The sequence below is a fragment of the Saccopteryx bilineata genome, chromosome 1 (genome assembly GCF_036850765.1).
Source record: "Saccopteryx bilineata isolate mSacBil1 chromosome 1, mSacBil1_pri_phased_curated, whole genome shotgun sequence".
Lineage (NCBI taxonomy): Eukaryota > Metazoa > Chordata > Mammalia > Chiroptera > Emballonuridae > Saccopteryx > Saccopteryx bilineata.
The window spans coordinates 390,405,514-390,429,904 of NC_089490.1; the positions used below are offsets into that span (position 1 = coordinate 390,405,514).

Below are 24,391 nucleotides of genomic sequence, written 5' to 3' on the forward strand. Positions count from 1 at the left end.
CTTCTTTTTTTCTTGGGATTGGACTCTTCATTTTACAAAGTCTTGAATTAAGACTCAAATCACATGACAATATTTAGGAAAATGCAACCTTTTTTCTGTTTAAGTAAAATAAAAAGTCTGGAGCAAAAACCGTCCCATTTCATTATAAGTAAAGGGGAAATATTAGTGGTAAACTATGCTGTGCTGGGAAAAAAAACAAAAAAGCAGACACCAAACACCTCCATTTTCCCAAGATTAAATGATTATTAAAAAAAGCGCGCCACACTGTATAGAAATCAACATTCTCTCCCATAATTCTGTGCATCTGGGACTATAGAAATGTCACTGTCCCTGCCCCACATCTTCAAATTAACATTCTCAGGTCACAACAGTAAGTCTTCCCAAAGGGGACCTTCCGGAAAAACAAGCTATTTCCTCGGCTCATATTTCCCTGGAAAAAAAAAATACAAATCAAGTCTAGTGTGAAGATGAGACCAGCCGGCCTAATGAGCAGAGAACCCAAAGACGCATTTCTGGGAGACATAACTAAATGACAAGGACAAAACCAGGACTATCACTACAGAGGGACAATTTGTACTCTCTGACCCACGCTGAGCTTTTGTGGAACTAACTACAATTTTGCCACGAGGATAAGGCAAAAATTTCTTACTTATTTAGACAAAATTCCCTGTTTGGATTTTGGCTCTGCCACTTGCTAGCTGTGCTATCAAATGAGTCATATGTACACAAAGTGCTGAGGACAGTCCTAACACCCAGTAAGTGCTAGCTTTTATTTAGTTTATAATGGAACGGTCAGGTCTCTAGGGAGTGCTCATATGATCTTACAGTTAAAGGAACAACGTGTGAGCTTAACTGAGTAGACCCCGAAGTTGGACAGCCTGCACATAGACCCTGCTCTCCCAGATACAGGCCATGCAACATAACTGGTGTTATTTACTGTTCAAAGTCCCGGTCTCTTCATGTGTAGCGTGGGATGGTAAAAAATGGCACAGACTTCACGTGGTGATTTTGAGGACTACATAAGCTGACACATGGAAAGCTTTTAGCATAGCGCCTCATACGTAGTAAATTTCCAGTCAGGATCCGCCGTGGTCTTACACACTTACAGGGATAACAGGAGATTGGCTGAGAGTGTAAAACTCAGACTGAAACCCAGAATGTTCATGTTGGGTCTGTATGAAAATCATTCAGGAGGTCTAGCCTGGATTCAGAGGGGCCTGTGAGGCACGGCCGCTGAGCAAAAGCAACCACAGCAGCACTTAGGCCCTTTCATTCGGCCTCAGGCTGCGGAGGCCTGAGCTCTGTGAACAAAGGCCTTGCTCATATGTAGCTCTAGTGCTAGAATATAATGCAACAAACAGCTTCATCATATATTTTCTTCTACAATCCTATCAAAAGTGCTCCCTGCCCAAAAACAGCTTTAAACTGATGGCCATTTTAAATGAACCTGTACTAAAATTTAGTACGCTGTCGTCAGTGTATTTTGGTTCCTAATAAAGCTCTGCCTAGACGGATCAGGAATTTTTGGTTACAGATGATATATGTCATTGTCACAGCAATGACAAACAATAAATTGGAGTCTGAACAAAATCAACCACTAACAAGACTAAAGAAGTACGAGACCAGCTCTATCAACATCACTGTGAACAAATAATGTCATAAACAACCTCTCAGTTTCCTCTCTACCATACTGTAGGAAAACACTTGAACATATAAGGAGATTCTGAGAAGTTAGAAAACAGTGAAGATGGAAAAAAAAATCTGAAATCAAAGCCACCATATTAACAATCAGGATAACTGTTCACCCAGAGCCTATTTGTAATTTAAAGTAATCACTCAAATGCCGTCTACATCCCACCTGGGGAGTCCTATTCATCGCCCCCTGGATGATTTCTAAGCAGCACATATCGCTCCTGTGCCAGAGGGACGTACGGAATATTGTAAAGGGCACAGAAACGGTAGCTAAAAGCTGAGCTGCAAGAATTAACCTGGTATTCCAGAGACATGACTTAAGAAAACCAAAACAGAGTAAGTATACTGGGGGGCGCAAAAGGAGAGGAGGAGAGGAGTAGTACCTCTTTCTGCAGCACACCCCAGCAGTCTATCCAAGAATTATATACTGGGGAGTAAGGAGGGCATCCACCAGCGAGCCTGAAATAGGAAAACAATACGAGCCATTCAAATTAATATTTACAAACCATTCTCTCAAGAGGTCAGCGAATCTGTCAAATATTCTCCTCCCAAGAAGTCTTCCTGAGACTCAATTCTAGTTCTGATAAATTTCCCTCCCTTATATTTAGGTTTTGAATAAACAAATAAACAGAACACAGCAACTGTATGATTAAAGAGTAGGAAAAGGGGCCTGGCCTGTGGTGGCGCAGTGGACAGAGTGCTGCCCTGGAATGCTGAGGCTGCCGGTTGGAAACCCTGGGCTTGCCAGGTCAGGGCACATACGACAAGCAAGGAATGACCAACTAAAGTGCAGCAACTCTGAGTTGATACTTCTCGCCCCCCCACCACATCTGTAAAATCAACCAGTAAAATCTTTAGCAATCCCCTTCCAGGAGCACTCTACACCTTTCTCTCCCCCTTCTTCCCCTCTTCCCCCAGGCACATTTTCCTTGCCCCTCTCTTTCTCCTAAGCTCTAAGGGACCCCATGAGGCCTGCAACCAGGACAGCAGCAGGCAGTGGCAGTTCATCCCAGGCTGACCCCCCAATTTGTCGCCAAGGCCCCCTTTCCTCTGACTTTCTTCCTGCACGGCCAATAAATTCGTCCTTTACTTGCTGGGGGAAAAAAAGTGTAGAAAAAGCAGATTTAAAAGGAGAAAGAGCCCTGGCCGGTTGGCTCAGCGGTAGAGCGTCGGCCTAGCATGCGGAGGACCCGGGTTTGATTCCCGGCCAGGGCACACAGGAGAAGTGCCCATTTGCTTCTCCACCCCTCCACCGCGCTTTCCTCTCTGTCTCTCTCTTCCCCTCCCGCAGCCAAGGCTCCATTGGAGCAAAGATGGCCCGTGCGCTGGGGATGGCTCTGTGGCCTCTGCCTCAGGCGCTAGAGTGGCTCTGGTCGCAACATGGCGACGCCCAGGATGGGCAGAGCATCGCCCCCTGGTGGGCAGAGCGTCGCCCCTGGTGGGCGTGCCGGGTGGATCCCGGTCGGGCGCATGCGGGAGTCTGTCTGACTGTCTCTCCCTGTTTCCAGCTTCAGAAAAATGAAAAGAAAAAAAAATAAAAAAAATAAAAAAAAAATAAAATAAAAGGAGAAAGACTGATGGCATCTGAAGAGGAACCAAAGTATGGAAAAGGGGATTCAAAAACCAAGTGGTGTTTAGCCCTGGCTGAATAGCTTGGTTGGTTAGAGAATTGTTCCAAAGTGCAGAGGTTGCCAGTTCAATCCCCGGCCAGGGCACATACAGGAACAGATGTATGTTTCTGCTCTTTCCCTTCCTCTAAAAGTCAATAAAGTTAACATTAAAAAAAAGAGAAAAACTAAAAAAAAAAAAAGAGAAAAACTAAATGGTGTTTAAAGACCCTAATTATTATTATTATTATTTTAATTTTTATTTTATTTATTAATTTTAGAGAGGAGAGAGAGAGAGAAAGAGAGAGGAGAAAGAGAGAGAGAGGAGAAAGAGAGAGAGACAGGGGGGAGGAACTGGAAGCATCAACTCCCATATGTGCCCTGACCAGGCAAGCCTAGGGTTTCGAACCGGCGACCTCAGCATTTCCAGGTCGACGCTTTATCCACTGCGCCACCACAGGCCAGGCTAAAAGACCCTAATTATGATAATAGATGTAAACAGTGGTGACTACATGCTCTTATTCAGGTATAGTCACTTCCTCTTCAAAAACTGCAAGGAATAACAACATACTTAACTCATACTTCAAGTATGCCCTGAGCTAAAACACGGCAGCTGCTCCACAAATCACAAAACAAACAGAATATAATATAACTGTGCTCAAAATTCCATCAACTTTCTTTTCGATGTCCTCTTTTAAAACAATGATGTGCCTGACCAGGTGGTGGTACAGTGAATATAGTATCAGACTGTGATGCAGAGGACCCAGGTTTGAAACCCCAAGGTCGCCAGCTTGAGTGCGGGCTCACCAGCTTAAGCTCAGGGTTGCTGGCTTGAGTATGGGATCATAGATAAGACCCCATGGTCGCTAGCTTGAGCCCAAGGGTCGCTGGTTTGAAGCCAAAGGTTGCTGGCTTGAGCAGGGGTCAACTGCTCTGCTGTAGCCAACCCCCCCTCTACCATCAAGGCACATATGAGAAAGCAATCAATGAACAACAAAGGAGCCACAATGAAGAACTGATGCTTCTCATCTCTATCCCTTCCTGTCTGTCTGTCCCTATCTGTCCCTCTCTCTGTCAAAAAAAAGGATAATTTGATAACTTTCTCACCCTTTTTAGAACAGTATCTATCTATACTATACTAGTAAGTGTACATTATTTATATAAGTATTTGAGAAACATTATTTATGCCTTTCTCTACTCCAAAAGGGATATGATATGAGGTGGCTACTTATAAGTTAATGCCGCTACTGGTACATGGAACATACAGAGGAAAGAATTAGAAAATCTAGTAATATCATCAACTATACTTTTCTCCCCCAGATTCCTACCAGGACTGCCTTGCCTGTCAAGCATACAGGCAGCCAACTACTAGTACTAGGATAAGAAATGCAGCCCTGCCCTGGCTGGATAGCTCCGTTGGTTAGAGCATCATCCTAATACTGAGTTTGATCCCAGTAAGAGAACATAAAGGAATCAATCAATGAACGCATAAGTAAGTGAAACAACAAATTGTTTCTCTCTTTCTCACCCTCCCTCTCTCTCTAAAAATCAATAAATTGGCCTGACCTGTGGTGGCGCAGTGGATAAAGCGTTGACCTGGAAATGCTGAGGTTGCCGGTTCGAAACCCTGGGCTTGCCTGGTCAAGGCACATATGGGAGTTGATGCTTCCAGTTCCACCCCCCTGTCTCTCCCCCCCCCCCGTCTCTCTCTGTCCCTCTCTCTCTCCTCTCTAAAATGAATAAGTAAATAAAAAATTTTTAAAAATCAATAAAAAATAAAAATCAATACATTAAAAAGAAAATAAAACAGCCCTGGCCGGTGGCTCAGTGATAGGGTATTGGCCTAGTGTATGGACAAATTCCCAATCAGAGCACACAGGAGAAACAACTATCTGCTTCTTCCACCTGCCCCTTCTTTCCCTCTTCCCCACACATAGCCAATGGCTCAACTGGTTTGAATGTGGCCCTGGGCACTGAGGATAGCTTCCTTGGAGCACATTAGCCTCAGGCTCTAAAAATAGCTTAGTACTCGAGCATCAGCCCCAGGTGGGGTTGCCAGGTGGATCCTGGTTGCAGTGCATGCAGGAGTCTGTCTCACTATCTCCCCTCCTCTTATAGAAATAATAATAAAATTAATAAACTGAATGCTTAAAAAAAAAAGGAAATGCAATGCACTTACCCACAGTTGTTGACAGCCATAAGATTAGAGACAAGCACAAAGGGATAGGTCAACATACTGGCAAAAAACTGCAAAAAGTAAAAAGACAGCTAAGTTATTAGGTGAGTCCCAGTTGTCTGCAATCTCCTCTTTCTCCTCCTTTAAAGTCCTACTCCCACTGTGGTCAAATACTCCAACATTGGGCTTTGTTTTCTCAGTATCTCAGGAAAGATTAAATTATACATTTTTGAGCCTGGAGATGCTTCCTTCTCTTAGTATACCACCAAAGCTAACATTTTAATTAAAAGCTAGAGGAATTCTCTTATTCTATGATTGAGTTCTCACACAAATAAAATGAACTACAATCTTTAAAAGAAAATATAGCCTTAAAAGGCAGTGACACAGGGGATACAGCGTCAGAATGGGACAAAGAGGACCCTGGGGTCGCCAGCTTAAGCACGGGGTCATCTGGTTTGAGCAAGGCTCACCAGCTTGAGCCCAAGGTTGCTGGCTTGAGCAAGGGGTCACTCAGTCTGCTGCCTCCCCCCCCCTCCCCGTCAAGGCACATATGAGAAAGCAATCAACGAACCACTAAGGTGCTGAAATGAAGAACTGATGCTTCTCATCTCTCTCCCTTCCTGTCTGTCAATGCCTATGTGTCCCTCTCTCTGTCCCTGTCTCTCTCTCTCTCTGACACACACACACACACACACACACACACACGAAAACAAATATAACTAAATTCAATCTCAAAACATTTCTGAAGAAAGTAAGAAAACACAAGCACCCTTCCAAAAACAATGGAAGCAACTTCAGAAGTCAAATACTGGAAGGTTCCATCTGACTAAAGGGGGTGACGTTCTCTGTGGTAGGTCAGCAGGCTGCAGTGAGCAGCAGGCCTGAGCACCAGGGACAGGGCTGTGATTAGACATGCCCACATCCCCCCACTGAAAACTGAACACCAAACCATGTGGGCTTGTTATTACTGCTACTGTGCAGCAGACTCAGTTATTCTTACCTATGACAAACATCGACAAATCTGACTTTCCTGCAAAAACCTGATTGCTTTAAAGCAGGGATAACACAGGCCAAATTTAAACTAAAATAATTCCTAGAAAGTTAAAATAAACCAACAACTCACTCCTGTGACAGCTTGGGAATAACTCTTCATTTCATTCATGGTGGAAACCTAAAACAAGAAAGCCTTTATTAGAATGAGTAAGAAAATTAAGTTGATATTAACAGCTAATTGTCCTCAACCATATCAATATACGCTATCTCTGAATTAGCAGTTTCTTTTGACAGCTTGAAAGTTAATTTTGAAGATGAAAACAAGAAACTGATTATGAGCATAAAAAGGCAGTGGTCAAAATGATCCACTTGATTAAACATTAACAGACAAATTCACAGTAAAAGAATTTATAAGATGGCTTTAGGAACAAATGTAATAACCTCAGTATTTCAAAAGAAAATAAGATTGGTAACTTTCCCCCATGTCCCCAAAATACAATCCCTGGAAACTACATTTATCACACACTTGAGACAAGTCACTACCTCTGTATACACCCCGCTGTGTACTAGATGCCTTGGAGGTCAGTCTTTATACTCAAAATGCTTACAACACATATTCAATCTGACCCGAGTGTGTTCTATTTTCCACCATGCTGTGGGGCTGCTTGCGTACTAAGAGGTCCACAACTGCTAAGGCGGGGGAGATAATACTTCTAGGAAAGGCTAATTCCCCAAACCTCCCCCACTGAGGTTTCTAGAAAGCCCAATATAGGAATCCCCTTAACACTTCAGAATACACAAAACACCTTGACTACAGGCCCTGGCCGGTTGGCTCAGTGGTAGAGTGTCGGCCTGGCGCGCAGGAGTCCTGGGTTCGATTCCCAGACAGGGCACACAGGAGAAGCACCAATCTGCTTCTCCACCCCTCCCCCTCTCCTTCCTCTCTGTCTCTCTCTTCCCCTCCCACAGCCAAGGCTCTATTGGAGCAAAGTTGGCCCAGGCACTGAGGATGGCTCTGTGGCCTCTGCATCAGGCGCTAGAATGGCTCTGATTGCGGCAGAGCGACACCCCAGATGGGCAGAGCATCGCCCCCTGGTGGGCATGCCGGGTGGATCCCGGTCGGGCGCGTGCGGAAGTCTGCCTTCCCGTTTCCAAATTCAGAAAAAAACAAAACAGAAAAACCCCACCTTGACTACACTATAAAATTGTCCTGCTTCCTGGTGTCCTCTAAATTTAAGTGACAATAAAGAAGTGACTTCCTTGCCCTGACTGGTTGGCTCAGTGGTAGAGCGTTGGCCTGGTGCGTGTCTGGGGTTCGATTTCCAGTCAGGACACACAGGAGAAGCGACCAACTGCTTCTCCACCCTTCTAAAATAGCTCAGTTGCGAGCATGGCCCCAGATGTGCAAAGCATCAGCCCCAGATGGGGGTTGCTAGGTAGATTCCTGTTCAGGCACATGCAGGAGTCTATCTCCCCTCTTCTCATTTGGAAAAGAAGAAAAAAATAAAAATAAAGAAGTGACCTCCTTGCAGCACAGAGACAGGGATAGATCTCTTGGCTTACTCTGCTGCACTTTAGGACTTTTTAGGTACATCTCTCTATGGTAAAAGTATAGGTCATCCCCTTAGCCTTAGAAAAGTTGACTGATGTTAGTTACATGATGAGTGTGGCACACAACACACCACCATCTTACTTTAGAGCTAACCTAGCTGCTGGGTGAATACAGTGAAGTCCGCATATGCACATCTCATCCAGGTCACAACCTACCCCACTGTCCAGTGCATAGGTATTGACGAGGTAGGCCAGTGAGTTACAGAGCCATAAAGAAATGATGTCACCTAGTAGGCGAGGAATAAGACCCCTACATGAAGAAACAATAAGGATAATCAAGAAATATAATCAGTGAAAAGATAATCTACTCAATACAAACACTTCCCAAAGAATTAAGAGATTTTAAAACATTCTAAAGACCTAAAAAGACATTGAATACCAGAACCTAGCCCTCATAACTAGTTCAGTCTAACTGATACAATTGTACTTGAGGCTAATCTCGAATGACTTTCACTACTATTTTTAAAATGCAGGTCAGCTATACTCCTCTAAGCTATGGCCAATGGCTCACCTTACTATTAATAACTATAAGCAGGGAGGCCAAAACGTTGCCTATTTTGAAGAAGAGACTTAAATATGGTTTTTGCTCAACTATATTTGATATTCAATTTTGGCAGGGCAAAAAATGAGAAAAATTACAAAATGAGAATGGCTCAAATACAGATAGAGGTGAGAGACATAAAAACCCGCAATTCAAGAATCTCAGTGATCTGTGAGGCGGCATGGATTGTGGGATGAGTCTGATCCCACTCACTGAAGACCAGGCTTCATATGCTACTTCTGTCACTTATCAGCTATATGACCAGCAGCAAATGAACTGCCCAGAGCATCCATTTTTTAAAAATCTCTACAATGAGAATAACGGCTGTTCTGCCCATCTCCCACAGTATTTGATACACCAATAAAATCAACTATGCAGAAATACTTTGAAATTAACAAGAACCATTTTAAAGTTTTATTGAAAGGACTTATTAATGCAGTTTTTACTGTTAATTTAAAAGTGAGTGATGCCTGACCAGGCGGTGGCGCAGTGGATAGAGCATTGGACTGGGATGCAGAGGACCCAGGTTCGAGACCCCGAGGTCGCCAGCTTGAGTGTGGGCTCATCTGGTTTGAGCAAAATTCCACCAGCTTGAGCCCAAGGTCTCTGGCTCCAGCAAGGGGTTACTTGGTCTGCTGAAGGCCTGCGGTCAAGGCACATATGAGAAAGCAATCAATGAACAACTAAGGTGTCGCAACAAAAAACTAATGATGGATGCTTTTCATCTCTCTCTGTTCCTGTCTGTCTGTCCCTATCTATCCCTCTCTCTGACTCTCTTTGTTACTGTAAAAAAAAAAAAAAGGAAAAAAATTAATTTTCCTTATTTTATCAATGGGACATACTGTAAACTTACTATAAGGATAGAAACTTGGAATGAATTTGTCAAAACAACAACAAACAAACAAACCCTCCATTTCAAATGTTTTAATGTCAGAAGCAAAAGTCTGGGATCTTTATAAGACTTTAAGCAAGCAGGGTCTAAACAGACCATAATGTGAAGCAAACCCAGAGAGTATATTTTCCTCAACAACTAAAGAGTTATGTCCTCATTCTCATTAAAGCTTTCCACTTACAAAAATCACACACAAATCAGCAATTTACTCACGCAAAAAATCCTAGTAGGCCCTCTTCCCGATAGATGGTTACTATGGAGTCACAAAGTCCACTAGGTACACAGGAAGGAAAGGTAAAATACATTAGCATTATTTTGAAGCTATTTTGAAAATGTTCAATGATCACTTTTGACGAGGTAAAATCCACACCCCCTCCACCCCTCTACCACCCTCACTCTGCGAGGACACGTGAATGTGGACACAGAAGTGGAGATATTACTACCTAAGGATGGAACTGCATGGAGTCAGTGTGGATTTTGGCTTCTGCGGCTCTGTAACTTATTGAGATCCCGGGTAAGCTCCTAAACCTGCTGGGGCCATTTTCTTCTATTTACTGGTTTTCATACAGATCATATATCATATATGAATTTGCTCTGTAAACGCTAAGACAACATAACAATGTCAAGCACTATTGCTCTAATAAACTGCTCACAAGAATTAGGGGATCAGGGAACGTACAGAGATACTCCAGAACTTTCAGCCTTTTGTATAGTGCATTTTCACCAATGAAATACAGTGTGTCCGTAAAGTCATGGTGCACTTTTGACCAGTCACAGGAAAGCAACAAAAGAGGACAGAAATATGAAATCTGCACCAAATAAAAGGAAAACCCTCCCAGTTTCTGTAGGATGATGTGGCAGCATGTGCGCATGCGCAGATGATGATGTAATACCATGTATACAGCGGAGGAGCCCACGGCCATGCCAGTCGAGATGTGGACGGTACAAAGGAAAGTTCAGTGTGTTTTGTGGCTTGCTAAATTCGAATCCGTGACCAAAGTGCAACATGAATATCAGCGTGTTTATAACAAAGCGCCACCACACAGGAATAACATTACTCAGTGGGATAAGCAGTTGAAGGAAACCGGCAGTTTGGTGGAGAAACCCCGTTCTGGTAGGCCATCAGTCAGTGACGAGTCTGTAGAGGCTACACAGGATAGCTACCTTAAGGAGTCCTAAAATATCTGTGAGCCCACATCGAACTGCACTGAATAGATATGAAACTAGGAGAGTTTTCCTTTTATTTGGTGCAGACTTCACATTTCTATTGTCTTTTGTTGCTTTCTTGTGACCCGTCAAAAGTGCACCATGACTTTACGGACACACTGTACAAGTTGGGTTTGCATCTCATTTGCATAATTGAACAATTTTCTTTGACTTGTCGTTTGCTTTTCTGATGTTCTTGTTTAATTAAAAAAAATCAAATGCTTCTTTTTTGTATTGCTTCATAATAATTTTAAAATATCTAATTTTTGTGAGCAGTATATTTCTGGCTTCAAGAGATCTCCTTGAATACTTGAAAACAAAAACTCTTACCAGTACTTGGATTCTCTGCCAATGAACTGCACCATGGATCTCAGAGTGATTACTACAGAACACAGAAAAAAAAATTTAAACTATACGAGATAAATTCTGATAGCCCTAAAAAAAAAAAGTTTCCCTACCTAAAGACACTTTTGCTATCTGGATAAATTGAATAAAAGCCAAAACATGCAAGAAAAAATTACAAGTATGGCACTTTACTGAACTCCCATGTCAACTATCTAAGCAGGCAGCAGAGATCACGTTATAAAAGAGGTAAGAAATCAGATTTCAGGTGTCAACTGCAAACATACCATGGAAGGGATGTGTGATGAGGGTAGCAGCAGAACGAGCCATCATCTCTCGTGTTGTCTAGAAACAATGAACACACACTTCTGAAATCTAAAGAAATGACACTCAAATTCTTGTAAAAATAATGTGGGTGGAGACTGTATGTAGAATAAGAAAGTGAGTGGCATAGATCTTGTGCCCTGTAGTCAGGAAGGGTAAGGAGCTTGAATGCACACCGTATAATATACTGCCATTCTATCACACCTTTCTACCTTCCTACCTTCCTACCACCTTCCTAGCATCCTTCCTTCCTTCCCTCCCTCCTTCCCTTCTCTTTCTCTCTTTTCTTTTTCTTAAGCGAGCAGAGAGAAGACAGATTCTTTCTTTCTTTCTTTTTCTTAAGTGAGCAGAGAGAAGACAGAGAGACAGATTCCTGCACGCACCCTGACCATGATCCACCCAGCAACCTCAGATGCTCACAACCAAGCTATTTTTAGCGCCTGAGACAGAGGCTCCTTGGAGCCATTCTCAGCGCCTGGGGTCATCAAGCTCTCCCGAATCAATCAATTGAACCATGGCTGTAGGAAGAGAAAAGGGAGAGGAGGAGGGGAGAGAAGTAGATGGGTGCTTCTCCAGTGTGCCCTGACCTGGCATTGAACCCAGGACTTCCACATGCTGGGCTGATGCTCTACCCCTGAGCTAGCCGGTCAGGGCCCTACCATACCTTTCACTAATGGATTTCAATTTTTTTTTTTTACAGAGAGAGGGATAGGGAGAGAGATGAGAAGCATCAATCATTAGTTTTTCGTCACAACACCTTAGCTGTTCATTGATTACTTTCTCATATGTGCCTTGACCGCGGGCCTTCAGCAGACCAAGTGACCCCTTGCTCGAACCAGCTACCTTGGGTCCAAGCTGGTGAGCCTTGCTCAAGCCAGATGAGCCCACGCTCAAGCTGGAGACCTCAGAGGTCTTGAACCTGGGTCCTCCGCATCCCAGTCTGATGCTCTATCCACTGCGCCACCGCCTGGTCAGGCGTATTTCCATGTTTTTATAGTTATTTTTCAATTTTCTCTGTAGAGATTTCTGTTATTGTCTCAATTTTACAGATAAGAAAAAGGAAAGCAAATAAACAGGAAGGGTCTCCAGCAAATAGTCACTGAGCTGGAATAAAACTATGAGGCCCCTATTGAGATTATTAGGTTGCTTTCACTGTGATTTCAGAGACTCTGATACCTACGCTAGACAAATGTCACGCTCGGTTTAATCTGTACCAATATCTCTGGAAGAACAGAATTTCGACTTTTTTTTTTTTAATTTTTTATTTATTCATTTTTAGATGCTGGGAGCATCAACTCCCATATGTGCCTTGACCAGTCAAGCCCAGGGTTTTGAACCAGTGAACTCAGCATTTCCAGGTCAACGCTTTATGCACTGTGCCACCACAGGTCAGGCTTGACTTGTTTTTTGACCACAACCCTACAACCCTGCAGTATCTTAGAGCTGCTATATTTATCCTAGTTTATCTTTCTCTTTACAGAACTCCATAAGAAGGTAGTAAAGAAAATTAAATTACTATACTTGAAGGTAGTTGTAAACAGAGCAGGTCATTCATGTTTGCATTTAAACATTATCTTCACTTAGTTAAGACATTCCTCACCCCTATTCCAATGGTAATTCTGAAAAGATCCTATGGAACAGGATGGGCTAAATTAAAGTTGAGAAAATACAATATGCCTATTAATATATTGATCTCTACTTTTAAATAAATTCAGCTCATGAAAATGTACAGAAAACCAAGCTGATTCTTCTGACATGTAGACTCAGAGTGAGGTTTATTTTAGAATATGTGTTTCAGATGGCAATAGCTAGTAGATGACTGTGGCCTCACTACAGATAATCAGACGACAGCAAGACTGAGCAATGAGTAGTTCTGAAAGCCCTGACTATTCAGTCAGGAATGAAACCAGCTCCAAAGGGAGAGCATGGGAGTGAGACATGGGTGATGAGGAACATTTTAAGATCAGAATGATGTGGTAAAAGCACTTCTGGGTATATAATATCTAACACACAAAGGGCCTGGATGCTATTTTAAGACTTTGGTACCAGAGGATTTCAATTCTACCAGAAGACTTTCAATAGAAACCCCTTCACGTATCAATGTTTTTGAGTTTTGGGGGTATATTCCCAGTAGAGGGATTGCTGGGTCATAAGGTAGTTCTATTTTCAGTTTTTTGAGGAACCACCATACTTTCTTCCATAATGGTTGTACTACTTTACAGTCCCACCAAAAGTGAATGAGGGTTCCTTTTTCTCCACAGCCTCTCCAACATTTGCTATTACCTGTCTTGTTAATGATAGCTAATCTAACAGGTGTGAGGTGGTATCTCATTGCAGTTTTGATTTGCATTTCTCTAATAATTAAAGAAGATGAGCATTTTTTTCATATATCTGTTGGCCATTTGTATTTCTTCCTGGGAGAAGTGTCTGTTCATGTCCTCTTCCCATTTTTTTATTGGATTGTTTGTTTGTTTGTTGTTGAGTTTTATGAGTTCTTTGTATATTTTGGATATTAGGCCCTTATCTGAGCTATTGTTTGAAAATATCATTTCCCATTTAGTTGGCTGTCTGTTTATTTTGTTATCAGTTTCTCTTGCTGAGCTAAAACTTCTTAGTCTGATGTAGTCCCATTCACATGCAGCCCCATGTTCATTGCAGCATTGTTCACAGTGGCCAGGACATGGAAACAACCAAAAAGCCCATCAATAGATGACTGGATTGACCTGTGGTGGCGCAGTGGATAAAGCGTCGACCTGGAAATGCTGAGGTCGCCGGTTCAAAACCCTGGGCTTGCCTGGTCAAGGCACATATGGGAGTTGATGCTTCCAGCTCCTCCCCCCTTCTCTCTCTCTGTCTCTCCTCTCTAAAAAAAAAAAAAAAAAAAAAAATAGATGACTGGATAAAGAAGATGTGGCACATATACACTATGGAATACTACTCAGCCATAAGAAATGATGACATCGGATCATTTACAGCAAAATGGTGGGATCTTAAGTAAATCAGAAAAAAACAGGGACTGCATTATTCCATACGTAGGTGGGACATAAAAGTGAGACTAAGAGACATTGATAAGAGTGTGGTGGTTACGAGGGGAGGGGGGAGAGGAAAAGGGAAAGGGGGAGGGGCACAAAGAAAACTAGATAGAAGGTGACAGAGGACAATCTGACTTTGGGTGATGGGTATGCAACATAATTGAACGACAAGATAACCTGGACATGTTATCTTTAATATATGTATCCTGATTTATTGATGTCACCCCATTAAAAAAATAAAATTATAAAAAAAAAAAAAAAAAAAAAAAAGAAACCCCTTCAGCCTGACCAGGTGGTGGCGCAGTGAATAGATCGTAGGACTGGGATGCGGAAGGACCCAGGTTCGAGACCCCCGAGGTCGCCAGCTTGAGCACTGGCTCATCTGCGTAGGACTGGGATGCGGAAGGACCCAGGTTCGACCCCCCCAGGGTCGCTGGCTCCAGCAAGGAGTTACTCCGTCTGCTGAAGGCCCCCGGTCAACGCACATATGAGAAAGCAATCAATGAACAACTAAGGTGTTGCAACAAAAAAGTAATGATTGGCCTAGCGTGTGGAGGACCCGGGTTCGATTCCCGGCCAGGGCACATAGGAGAAGCGCCCATTTGCTTCTCCACCCCTCTGCCGTGCCTTCCTCTCTGTCTCTCTCTTCCCCTCCCGCAGCCAAGGCTCCATTGGAGCAAAGATGGCCCGGGCGCTGGGGATGGCTCTGTGGCCTCTGCCCCAGGCGCTAGAGTGGCTCTGGTCGCAACATGGCGACGCCCAGGATGGGCAGAGCATCGCCCCCTGGTGGGCGTGCCGGGTGGATCCCGGTCGGGCGCATGCGGGAGTCTGTCTGACTGTCTCTCCCTGTTTCCAGCTTCAGAAAAATGCAAAAAAGAAAAAAAAAAAAAAAAAAGTAATGATTGATGCTTCTCATCTCTCTCCATTCCTGTCTGTCTGTCCCTATCTCTGACTCTCTTTCTGTCTCTGTAAAAAAAAACCAAAAAAAAAGAAACCCCTTCAATTTTAAAGATGAAATGAGTGGGTAAAATTGTTTTGATTTTTTTTTTTTTGGTATTTTTCCGAAGCTGGAAACGGGGAGGCAGTCAGACAGACTCCTGCATGCGCCCGACCGGGATCCACCCGGCATGCCCACCAGGGGGCAATGCTCTGCCCATCTTGGGGCGTCGCTCTGCTGCAATCAGAGCCATTCTAGCACCTGAGGCAGAGGCCACAGAGCCATCCTCAGCGCCCTGGCCAACTCTGCTCCAATGGAGCCCTGGCTGTGGGAGGGGAAGAGAGAGACAGAGAGGAAGGAGAGGGGGAGGGGTGGAGAAGCAGATCGGCGCTTCTCCTGTGTGCCCTGGCCGGGAATCGAACCCGGGACCCCTGAACGCCAGGCTGACGCTCTACCACTGAGCCATCCGGCCAGAGCTCCTTCAAATGCATCTATTCCAAACAACAAGCAAAGCTTTTCCTCTCTTTTTTTCATGTTATACATATAGTAAAGCCCAAATTATATTTCAAGTTTAATTTCATTCAGAACAGACACTGCACAGACAGGTCTGATGATCCTGAAACTGCCACCCTGCACATCCTGATTTAGGGAAATAGCACAGGACATCATTCATCTCTTACCTCCTTGATAACTCGGTCGAAGGAAGATGAGACTTCTTTCTGTCCATTTCCAGGTCCTAACTCCTGGAAATCAAATAAAAGACGATAGATATCTTGATGGTTTTAAACAGAGTTGTTCAAACAGGAGGCCTGCCACTCACTGAGATGAAAGGGAAACGGACTGCCTGTCCCTTCTCCTCAAGAGGAAAAAAGAACAGTAACTTGCAAAGGAAATGGGCCCACGCATACAAATCAGCTCCAACATACCTCAACCTTGTCAGACTCCTGGTAATGCTGCAAAGAAGAGAAAAGAAAGGAAAGAATCATTAGGACTACCATAGTGTCAGTGAGAGAGGACATAATGAAAACTATACCAGTAGATAGTAAAACCACTGATTTTTTTTTTTGCTGCAAATCTCCAATTAACTTCTAATTCAAGCCCAACACCTTAACTGCTCAGCCATCACAGTCCTTAACTTCTAAGTTTAGTCAGTCAGTTGTAAGTTAAGTATGTCTAAGACAATTGTGTGGCTAAGTTTAACATACTGGGCAGCTGAATGACAAGAAAATGCGCATGAACACTCTCGTCTAAAAGAATAAAAAATGAAACAAAAAAACCCCAAACATCATTTACTAAACATACACTTTTAATAGAAAACAAGATGGTGAAAGCACAGTTTAGACTAAGGCTACAGAAAAACTCTCATGGCTTTTTCATGGAAAAAGCAGGACCAATACCAAATTAGGGCAAGGCTCTTTTCTGCACTGTACAAAAGAACTGGTGTCGAGTCTGAATAGCTGAAATCGCCTCACTTTGTCTTTTGTATCTAGTTCCAAAACAAGTAAGAGATTTTTTTCTCTTACCAGAGAAGAGAACATGAATACCACTGGAGCTCAGACTATGCTGACAGAAGAGATACTTGTGGGATGTTTCAGAAATGGAAGATGGGCTACATAAAATGAAAGAATCAGACAATTAAGTTCCTAGTCACACCAGATTTAAAAAATAGACAGCTCTCTCTCTCTCTCTTTTTTTTTTAGCAAGAGAGAGAGGAACAGACAGGAAGGAGGAGATGAGCAGCATCAACTCGTAGTTGTGGCATGTTAGTTGTTCACTGGTTTCTTTCTCACATGTGCCTTGACTGGGGGGCTCCAGCTGAGCCAGTGACCCCTTGCTCAAAACAGTGACCTTAGGATCATTTCTATGATCCCACACTCTAGCTGGCGACCCCACACTCTCAAGCTAGATGATGAGCCTGCGCTCAAGCTGGCGACCTCGGGGTTTCAAACCTGAGTCCTTAGCATCCCAAGTCACACTCTATCCACTGCGCCACCTCCTGATCAGGCAATAACACTTCCTTTCGCAAAAAAGAATTATGTTTTTAAAGATCAGAGGCAAGAGTACACAAAGCAATATTAAAGAAAATGGTGTTTTGGGGTCAAATGACAGGTTTTTGGCCAGAATTAATTCTAATAGTTTTAGGCATGTTTAAAAATTCTTACTCATTGCTAGGCTTTGCTTTTTACTCCATTAATAAAATTTTCAACCTGTCTCTTCTACATTATTCTGAACAGATTTCAATTTAATTCTTGTTCAGATATAATATATAGAACTCTTTCTTGTAAAGGTTAACAGTTACATCAACCCTGAATTGGTCTGTCTTCTTGCTGTATAAGCTGTTTTGATACTAAGTATAATACCAATCTTGTTATCTCTTTTGGCTACATGTGTCATACATATTCAAATGGATACCTGGATACCTCACGTTTGTCTTACTTTTTTTTTTTTTTACATAAAGGGACTTGGTTTCAAGCAAAAATTTCACTTTTGCTCTAAGTCTATATGTAAACCTCTTTGACCAGATGAAAATTGGCTTTCTGTATGTAAATCTCACTTAGGCAACAGCAACACTTGCACTGAGCCCAAAGTAGGGTGTGGCTGGAAAGGAAATAATCCACCAAAAACCCATTAAGGCTCCATCACTCTGACCCAGCGTGGGCCACCAGGAACAGTGCTTCTAAACTCAGGCCACAGGCATAACACAATATTAATATAAAAACTAACAAAATAACTGAAGGATGAAACATGTGAGGAACTGTCTGAAAAACCTTTCCAATTCAAATCAATGAAGGCTGAAAAGTACTTAAAAATCTAAGCCAATTAGTTCATGCAACTATTTAACAAAATCATGATTTGCTCATCAGATAAAACATAGGAATGGATAAAGCCTAAAAAACTACAAGGAGGACTGTACTGAGTATTATCATATGTAAATTTAATATTTAAATAAGCAACTAGTAAACATTTGAAAATTAGCACATCTGATATGTTATGTAGGTTGAAAGTATTGTATAGATTTGGTTAAGCACCCACTGCCACATTTTTTGTTATAAAACAGAGGATAACAAACCCTTGGTGCCAGCAGGAGACAAAACAATGCACTAGGAAAAACCCATTAGTTTTATATTATCAACCATACTCAGCGGAACACCTTCCCATGGACTGTTCGGAACAGTATACAGCATTTGCATTTAAAACACCTTTATTAATAGAGCAAAGGGCAATGCTATTTGACCTATATTGTAATTGGTGCAACTAAGAAACCAGTACAATTAAAATGATAAGGTTTAGCATTTGAACTTTAAAAGAAATTGACAAGCTATGGCCGGGTGGTTTAGTGGATAAAGCATCAACTTGGTGTGCTGAGATTGTGAGTTCAATCCCTGGTCAGTGCATGTATCAGAAGCAATCAATGGATACACAACTAAATGGAACTAAGTGAAATAAGAGTTGATGCTTTTCTCTCTCTGTCTCCCCCCCTTCCTTATCTCTCTCTAACAATAGAAAAACTAAAAAACAAAAAAAAAACAAAACCCTGATAAAAGGAACGCTAACAAAAGAAACGTAACTGACTTATTGGCAGTGCAGGATGCACTCAGAAAGAAATGAGCCCACACTGGGCAGTCAGAGGAAAGGGGCTTGGAGACAGGCTCAGGGTGAGCCCAGGACAAGCTGCTGTTGCCCACCGCTCCCCTGGCTGCAAGTCTCCTGGGGCTTGGGGTTCCTTAGAGCTAGGAGAAAGAGAGGGCAGGGAGAACACACTCGGGGGGAAGAACAGGGAGAGGAGAACAAGGAAGGTGTGGGTGTGTGCCTGTTTTTTAAAATACCATGAAACATCTCAAATAGACAGAAAAATTAAGAATAATTCACCTATGTATCTATCACCAAGGTTAAATAGATGTCAACATTTAGCCCTTTTTGCTTAAGATTTCTTACTTTTTAGAAATAAAATGCTACAGATACAGCTAAATTCCACTCTCACCTCATCCCCCTTCCCAAAAGTAACCACTACGCTGAAACTGATGTATACTTTAGTTAAGTTTAAAAACAAAAACAAAAAAAATCCCAAATTTTCAAACTTATGCAAATATAACAGACATAGAAACAGTGCAAAAAATACAAATGTACATAAATAATTAAAAGGCAAATATCTATATAGCCATGATCTAGGTCAAGGAAAATCGCTCTCATTACCCCAGAACCCCATGCATGGTCCCACTCCCCACAAATAAACACTATTGTGACCTTTACTTTATCTTTTTCTGTTGTTTAAAAAATAAATTTGTGCCTGACCAGGTAGTGGTGCAGTGGATAAAGCGTCGGGCTCGGATGCGTAGGACCCAGGTTTGAGACCCCGAGGTTGCCAGCTTGAGTGCGGGCTCATCTGGTTTGAGCAAAGCTCACCAGCTTGTACCCAAGGTCGCTGGCTTGAGCAAGGGTCTGCAGCAGCCCCCAGATCAAGGCACATATGAGAGCCTGACCTGTGCTGGTGCAGTGGATAAAGCGTTGACCTGGAAATGCTGAGGTCACTGGTTCGAAACCCTGGGCTTGCCTGGTCAAGGCACATATAGGAGTTGATGCTTCCAGCTCCTCCCCACCTTCTCTCTCTCTCTCTCTCTCCCTCTCCCTCTCTGTCTCTCTCTCTCCCTTTCTATGTCCTCTCTAAAATGGATAAAAAAAAATTAAAAAAATATTTTAAAAAAAGGCACATATGAGAAATCAATCAATGAACAACTAAGGAGCCGCAACGAAGAATTGATGTTTCTCATCTCTCTCCGTTCCTGTTTGTCTGTCTCTATCTGTCCCTCTCTCTGACTCTCTGTCTCTGCCACAAAAAAAAAAAAAAAAAAAAAAAAAAAAAATTGTAAGAAGACATTTTACCAGGGGTTAAATCTAGAAATAAGAGGAAAATCACTTCAGAAAGAAAAGTTTCAATCAGCTTCCTTTCTCCTTCAAAGAAATAAAATCAGCTGTACAGGAGATCAAAGAAGTATATTTGATTTCTGCTCGGAACAACTGGTGCAGAGGAAGACGATTATGTAAACCAAACCCATTACTTCATTTCACACGATCCTACTTGCTTCCAAGGAAAAATTAAGAACAGGTATTTCACGTACAGGTATTTCAAGAGGAAGAAAGGGCATGGTAATAAGTATGTCTTTGGAACTGCTCTTAGCAGTAGAACAAATTGCATAAAAGATCATCTAAATCTGTGGGAAGATTAATTGATTTTCTTACCTGTAAAACTTTACCATGGACCACAGTCCCAAGAACTCCTGAACACAGTCTTGGAGTTAAGCCTGTGAACAATCCACGCTTCCCATCGATGCTTGCAATGTGCTGAGCTAAGGACACAAGTCAGAGATTTTAATTCTAGCTGAAGGAAATGGTTACAAAGAAATTTCAAGGAAACATACTTTCTATATCAGTAACTTCAGTCTGTCATGATCCTCAATATCATCCAATTCCAAGTGAATCAGACACTTACCATAACAAAAGAGACCAGGAAGCTGACATACTTGCCGCCCAAAAATATTTCGTCCTATTGTTGGAGGAAGAGGTTCATATCCCACCTTTCAAAACAAGAGAACATATCAGTACTAAGCAATATTTCCATGATGGTTTGGCTGCAAGGTCTTGAATTAACACAAGTAGGGTTTATATTTAACACAAATTAGAATGCCGTGTATGTTTTCCAAGACAATAATGCAGCTTCATCCTTGCATCCTTATCAGTTTTTTTCTTTTTTTCAAATATTTTAATTAAATAATTAATTTAATTATTTTAGAGAGGAGAGAGAGGGAGAGAGAGAGACAGAGAGAGACAGGGGGGAGGAGCTGGAAGCATCAACTCCCACATGTGCCTTGACCAGGCAAGCCCAGGGTTTTGAACCGGCGACCTCAGCATTTCCAGGTCAACGCTTTATCCACTGCGCCACCACAGGTCAGGCAGTTTTTTTCTTTTTTTAAGTGAGAGAGACAGAGATAGAGACAGGAAGGGAGAGAGATGAGAAGCATTAACTCAAGAGTTGTGGCACTTTAGCTGTTCACTGATTGATTCTCAGATATGCCTTGAGTTGGGGAGGCTCCAGCCTAGCCAGTGACTCTTTGCTCAAGCCAGTGTCCTTGGACTCAAGCAGCAACCACAGGGTCACGTCTATGATCCCCGGCTCAAGCCGGTGACCTTGAGGTTTCCAACCTTCAGCATCTCGGTTGACGGTCTATCTACTGTACCACCACCTGGTTAGGCTCTTTTGACCTTTTTAAAAATTTATTTTAGAGAAAGAAACTTCGCTTTGTTGTTCTACTTATTTATGCATTCATTAGTTGTTTCTTGTGTGCCCTGACTGGGGATGAAACCTGCAAGCTTGGGAATACTGAGACAATGCTCCCGCGATCCCCAACCAGGGCCTCCCCGTCAGTTGTTTTGTTTTGTTTTGTTGATTGATAAGGCTGGTTTCAATAAACTCCCAAGTTTCTGTTTGGTTCAAATTCTATTAGCCATTTAACTAAGATAGGCTAATATCAAACTTAAAATAAAATAAGGAAACTTTTGTTAGGAAAGCAAATGTTTATTGATGAGGCTCAAAAATATTTTCTTAAGAAAATCTAGCACATTTCATATATTTGGACAAAACGAGAAGACTAAGCTATCAACTTCGTATTTGGTTAGCAAGGTATATGCAGATATAGCTGGGTAACTGACGGGAACTAATTACAAGCTAAGGCTATGTTAAACAGCAGACTGCCATTCACAATCTAATGAAGGCCATTTTAGAATTAATGATTATCATTTTATTTCTACAATATATTCTTCTTAGTATTAAAGAGACACTTGAGAACGAAAACACTGTAAGGCATGGTTTGGCTCTACCGCTGTAATTCTTAAACTGCTAAATTAAAGAACTTCTGACTCAGCTCCCTGAAAGTATTGCTGTGCAACTATTTTTAAAAACTGCGTATTTGGGGATTATACTGAAACCCCCGAGACACTCGGCAGTGTACAGGTTTTGTGTAATTAGGATTAAGGATATTCAAGTTTTTGAGGCAAGGGCTTTGAACATCACTCGACAATCCTACCTTCTGGAAAAGTACTGAGCAATGGGCTCATACAAGATTTACTGCAAAATGCTGTCATCACAGATGCTATCTAGCTACAAATGTGCCAATTCTGTTTTAGACAACGTAGTACACATTTCAATCAAAGTCTTTGTTATTGATTCAAATAACTTATTTTACAATAGCATCTAACATATAGAATCTGAATCCACATGGGTCAACTCAGCAACACATAATTTAGATTAGCGTCAACTCAAGAATAAGAAATGAGATCCTCCCTAGTGTCTTGTATATTTTTGACAGAAAGGCAGGTTGTAAAGACAGCAGGCCTTCTAAAAGCTGTTCCTTTCCTTGGCACAATGCATGATGTAATTATGTCAAACTCTTCAACGAAGGCTTAGAAAAATGAATGATCATCACAGGGAAATTCAGAAAGGCAAGTGAAAATACTAAGAGCTTATCATCAGCTAAAACCTGGCCTACTTGCCTGTGAATATAAAATAGCATCTAAGAATTCTTATCGAGTCGATTAGAAACATATATGCTTAAACTCGCTAAAACTCTTTCAGCAGAACTGATTTCCAGCTCAGACAGATGTGATTTTCACTCTCAGGAGCCACATGGGCTGCGGCTTGTCCAGAGCGGATCCTTCCGAAATTTGACTCAGCCACACTTCATTAGCACTTCTGAGTGAGGTCCCCTGTTTATTCGAGTACCTGGTGCTAAAATCTCGGAAGAGAACAGCAGCAATAACAGCAGCGGGAAAAGAAAAAATGCGAAAGAAATGCTGGCTCCCCTCTAATTTCGAATTTCAACAGATTTCGTGTCCTGAGTTTGGGGCGGGGAAGGAGGTGAATGCTCTTTTCAGAAGGGCGAGAGGGTCGGTCTGGGAGCCGTCGGAGGCGACGGGGCAAGATCAACCTCCGGGGGTTGGGGGACAAAGTTCAGAGGAGCCGCAGGGCAGGGCAGGGCAGGGCGGCAGTTGGCTGCGGGGAACGGAGCGGGCCTCACCGCGGGGCGGAGGGGCGAGCGCTCGGCCAGGCCCACGGCCGTGGAAGGGCGGCGGGCGGAGGAAGCTGTCCCTGCGGGAAGGACCGGGCAGCAGAGCAGCGGCACCCCGGGAGCCTGAAGGCCCGGGAAGGCTGGAGCTGCGGCGACCGAAGCGGGCGCCGGGCGGGGAAGGGAATGGCGAAGACTCATACCTGGATGAGCACCTTCACGTACATGAGCGGCTGGGACAAGATGGTGAGACCGGAGCCCAGGAGCACCTGACTGGCCGCGTCCGCCATGATGGCACCCGCGGACGGACAGACAGACGGAGCCACCAAGCCACAGAGCCGGTCCCGGGTCACGTGCCAGGGCCTCCGGCTTCACTGGCCCGCCCGCGGCGCGCGCGCACGCACACACACAGCGCGGCGCCCCTCCCCTCTCAGTCCCCGCCCGCCGCCCCGCCCTGAGAAACGGCAGGCGCTCGCGCGCCCGCGCAGGGGTCTAGGCGGGGCTGACGGGGCAGGGGCGCATGCGTGGCGTAGTGGACTCCGCGCCCTCCACTAGGAACCGCGGTTTCTTTTGCGTCTGCGCAGGCGGGAAGCGCGCCCGGAAAAAGATGAATGGGCGTGGCAATGGGGGTGTGACCCTGACGGCTAAGGCAAGGTCAGAAGACTAAGAATTGGGAGGAGTCTTCGTTATGACTAACCTTTGCGTTTGGCATTTGAGCATCAGCAATATTAGGTTCAAAGGGTATTCAGCATTAGAACCATAAAAAAAAACAACTAATGGCTAACAAAAAGTTAAGTTTGATATGGAACAATGAATGAATTCATCGGTGGGTTGCTGTTCGTGCATTCATTCAAATGTTAGCTTCTCAGAAATACCTTCCCAGATCGCTCTCTAAATTTACCTTCCTCTTATTTCCCACCATATCGTTCTGTAGCACATATCGTTGCAATTTATTTATCTATTGTCTCCACACAATGTGAG

The 24,391-nt window shown here is 43.1% G+C and overlaps 1 protein-coding gene across 1 annotated transcript; it reads right to left on the reverse strand.

Annotated features, from left to right (window-relative positions):
• Window positions 1–219: 219 nt before the first annotated feature.
• MTCH2 (mitochondrial carrier 2) lies at window positions 220–23,839 on the reverse strand. The gene is made up of 13 exons (XM_066251519.1): window positions 23,614–23,839; window positions 20,842–20,926; window positions 20,592–20,698; window positions 16,280–16,306; window positions 16,034–16,096; window positions 11,348–11,405; window positions 11,049–11,100; window positions 9,726–9,785; window positions 8,236–8,329; window positions 6,599–6,646; window positions 5,479–5,546; window positions 2,076–2,151; window positions 220–430 (listed from the first exon to the last, which is right to left on the reverse strand). The coding sequence occupies exons 1-13, from the start codon at window positions 23,698–23,700 to the stop codon at window positions 344–346; spliced, it is 912 nt and encodes a 303-aa protein (XP_066107616.1). The 5' UTR covers window positions 23,701–23,839; the 3' UTR covers window positions 220–343.
• Window positions 23,840–24,391: the final 552 nt, after the last annotated feature.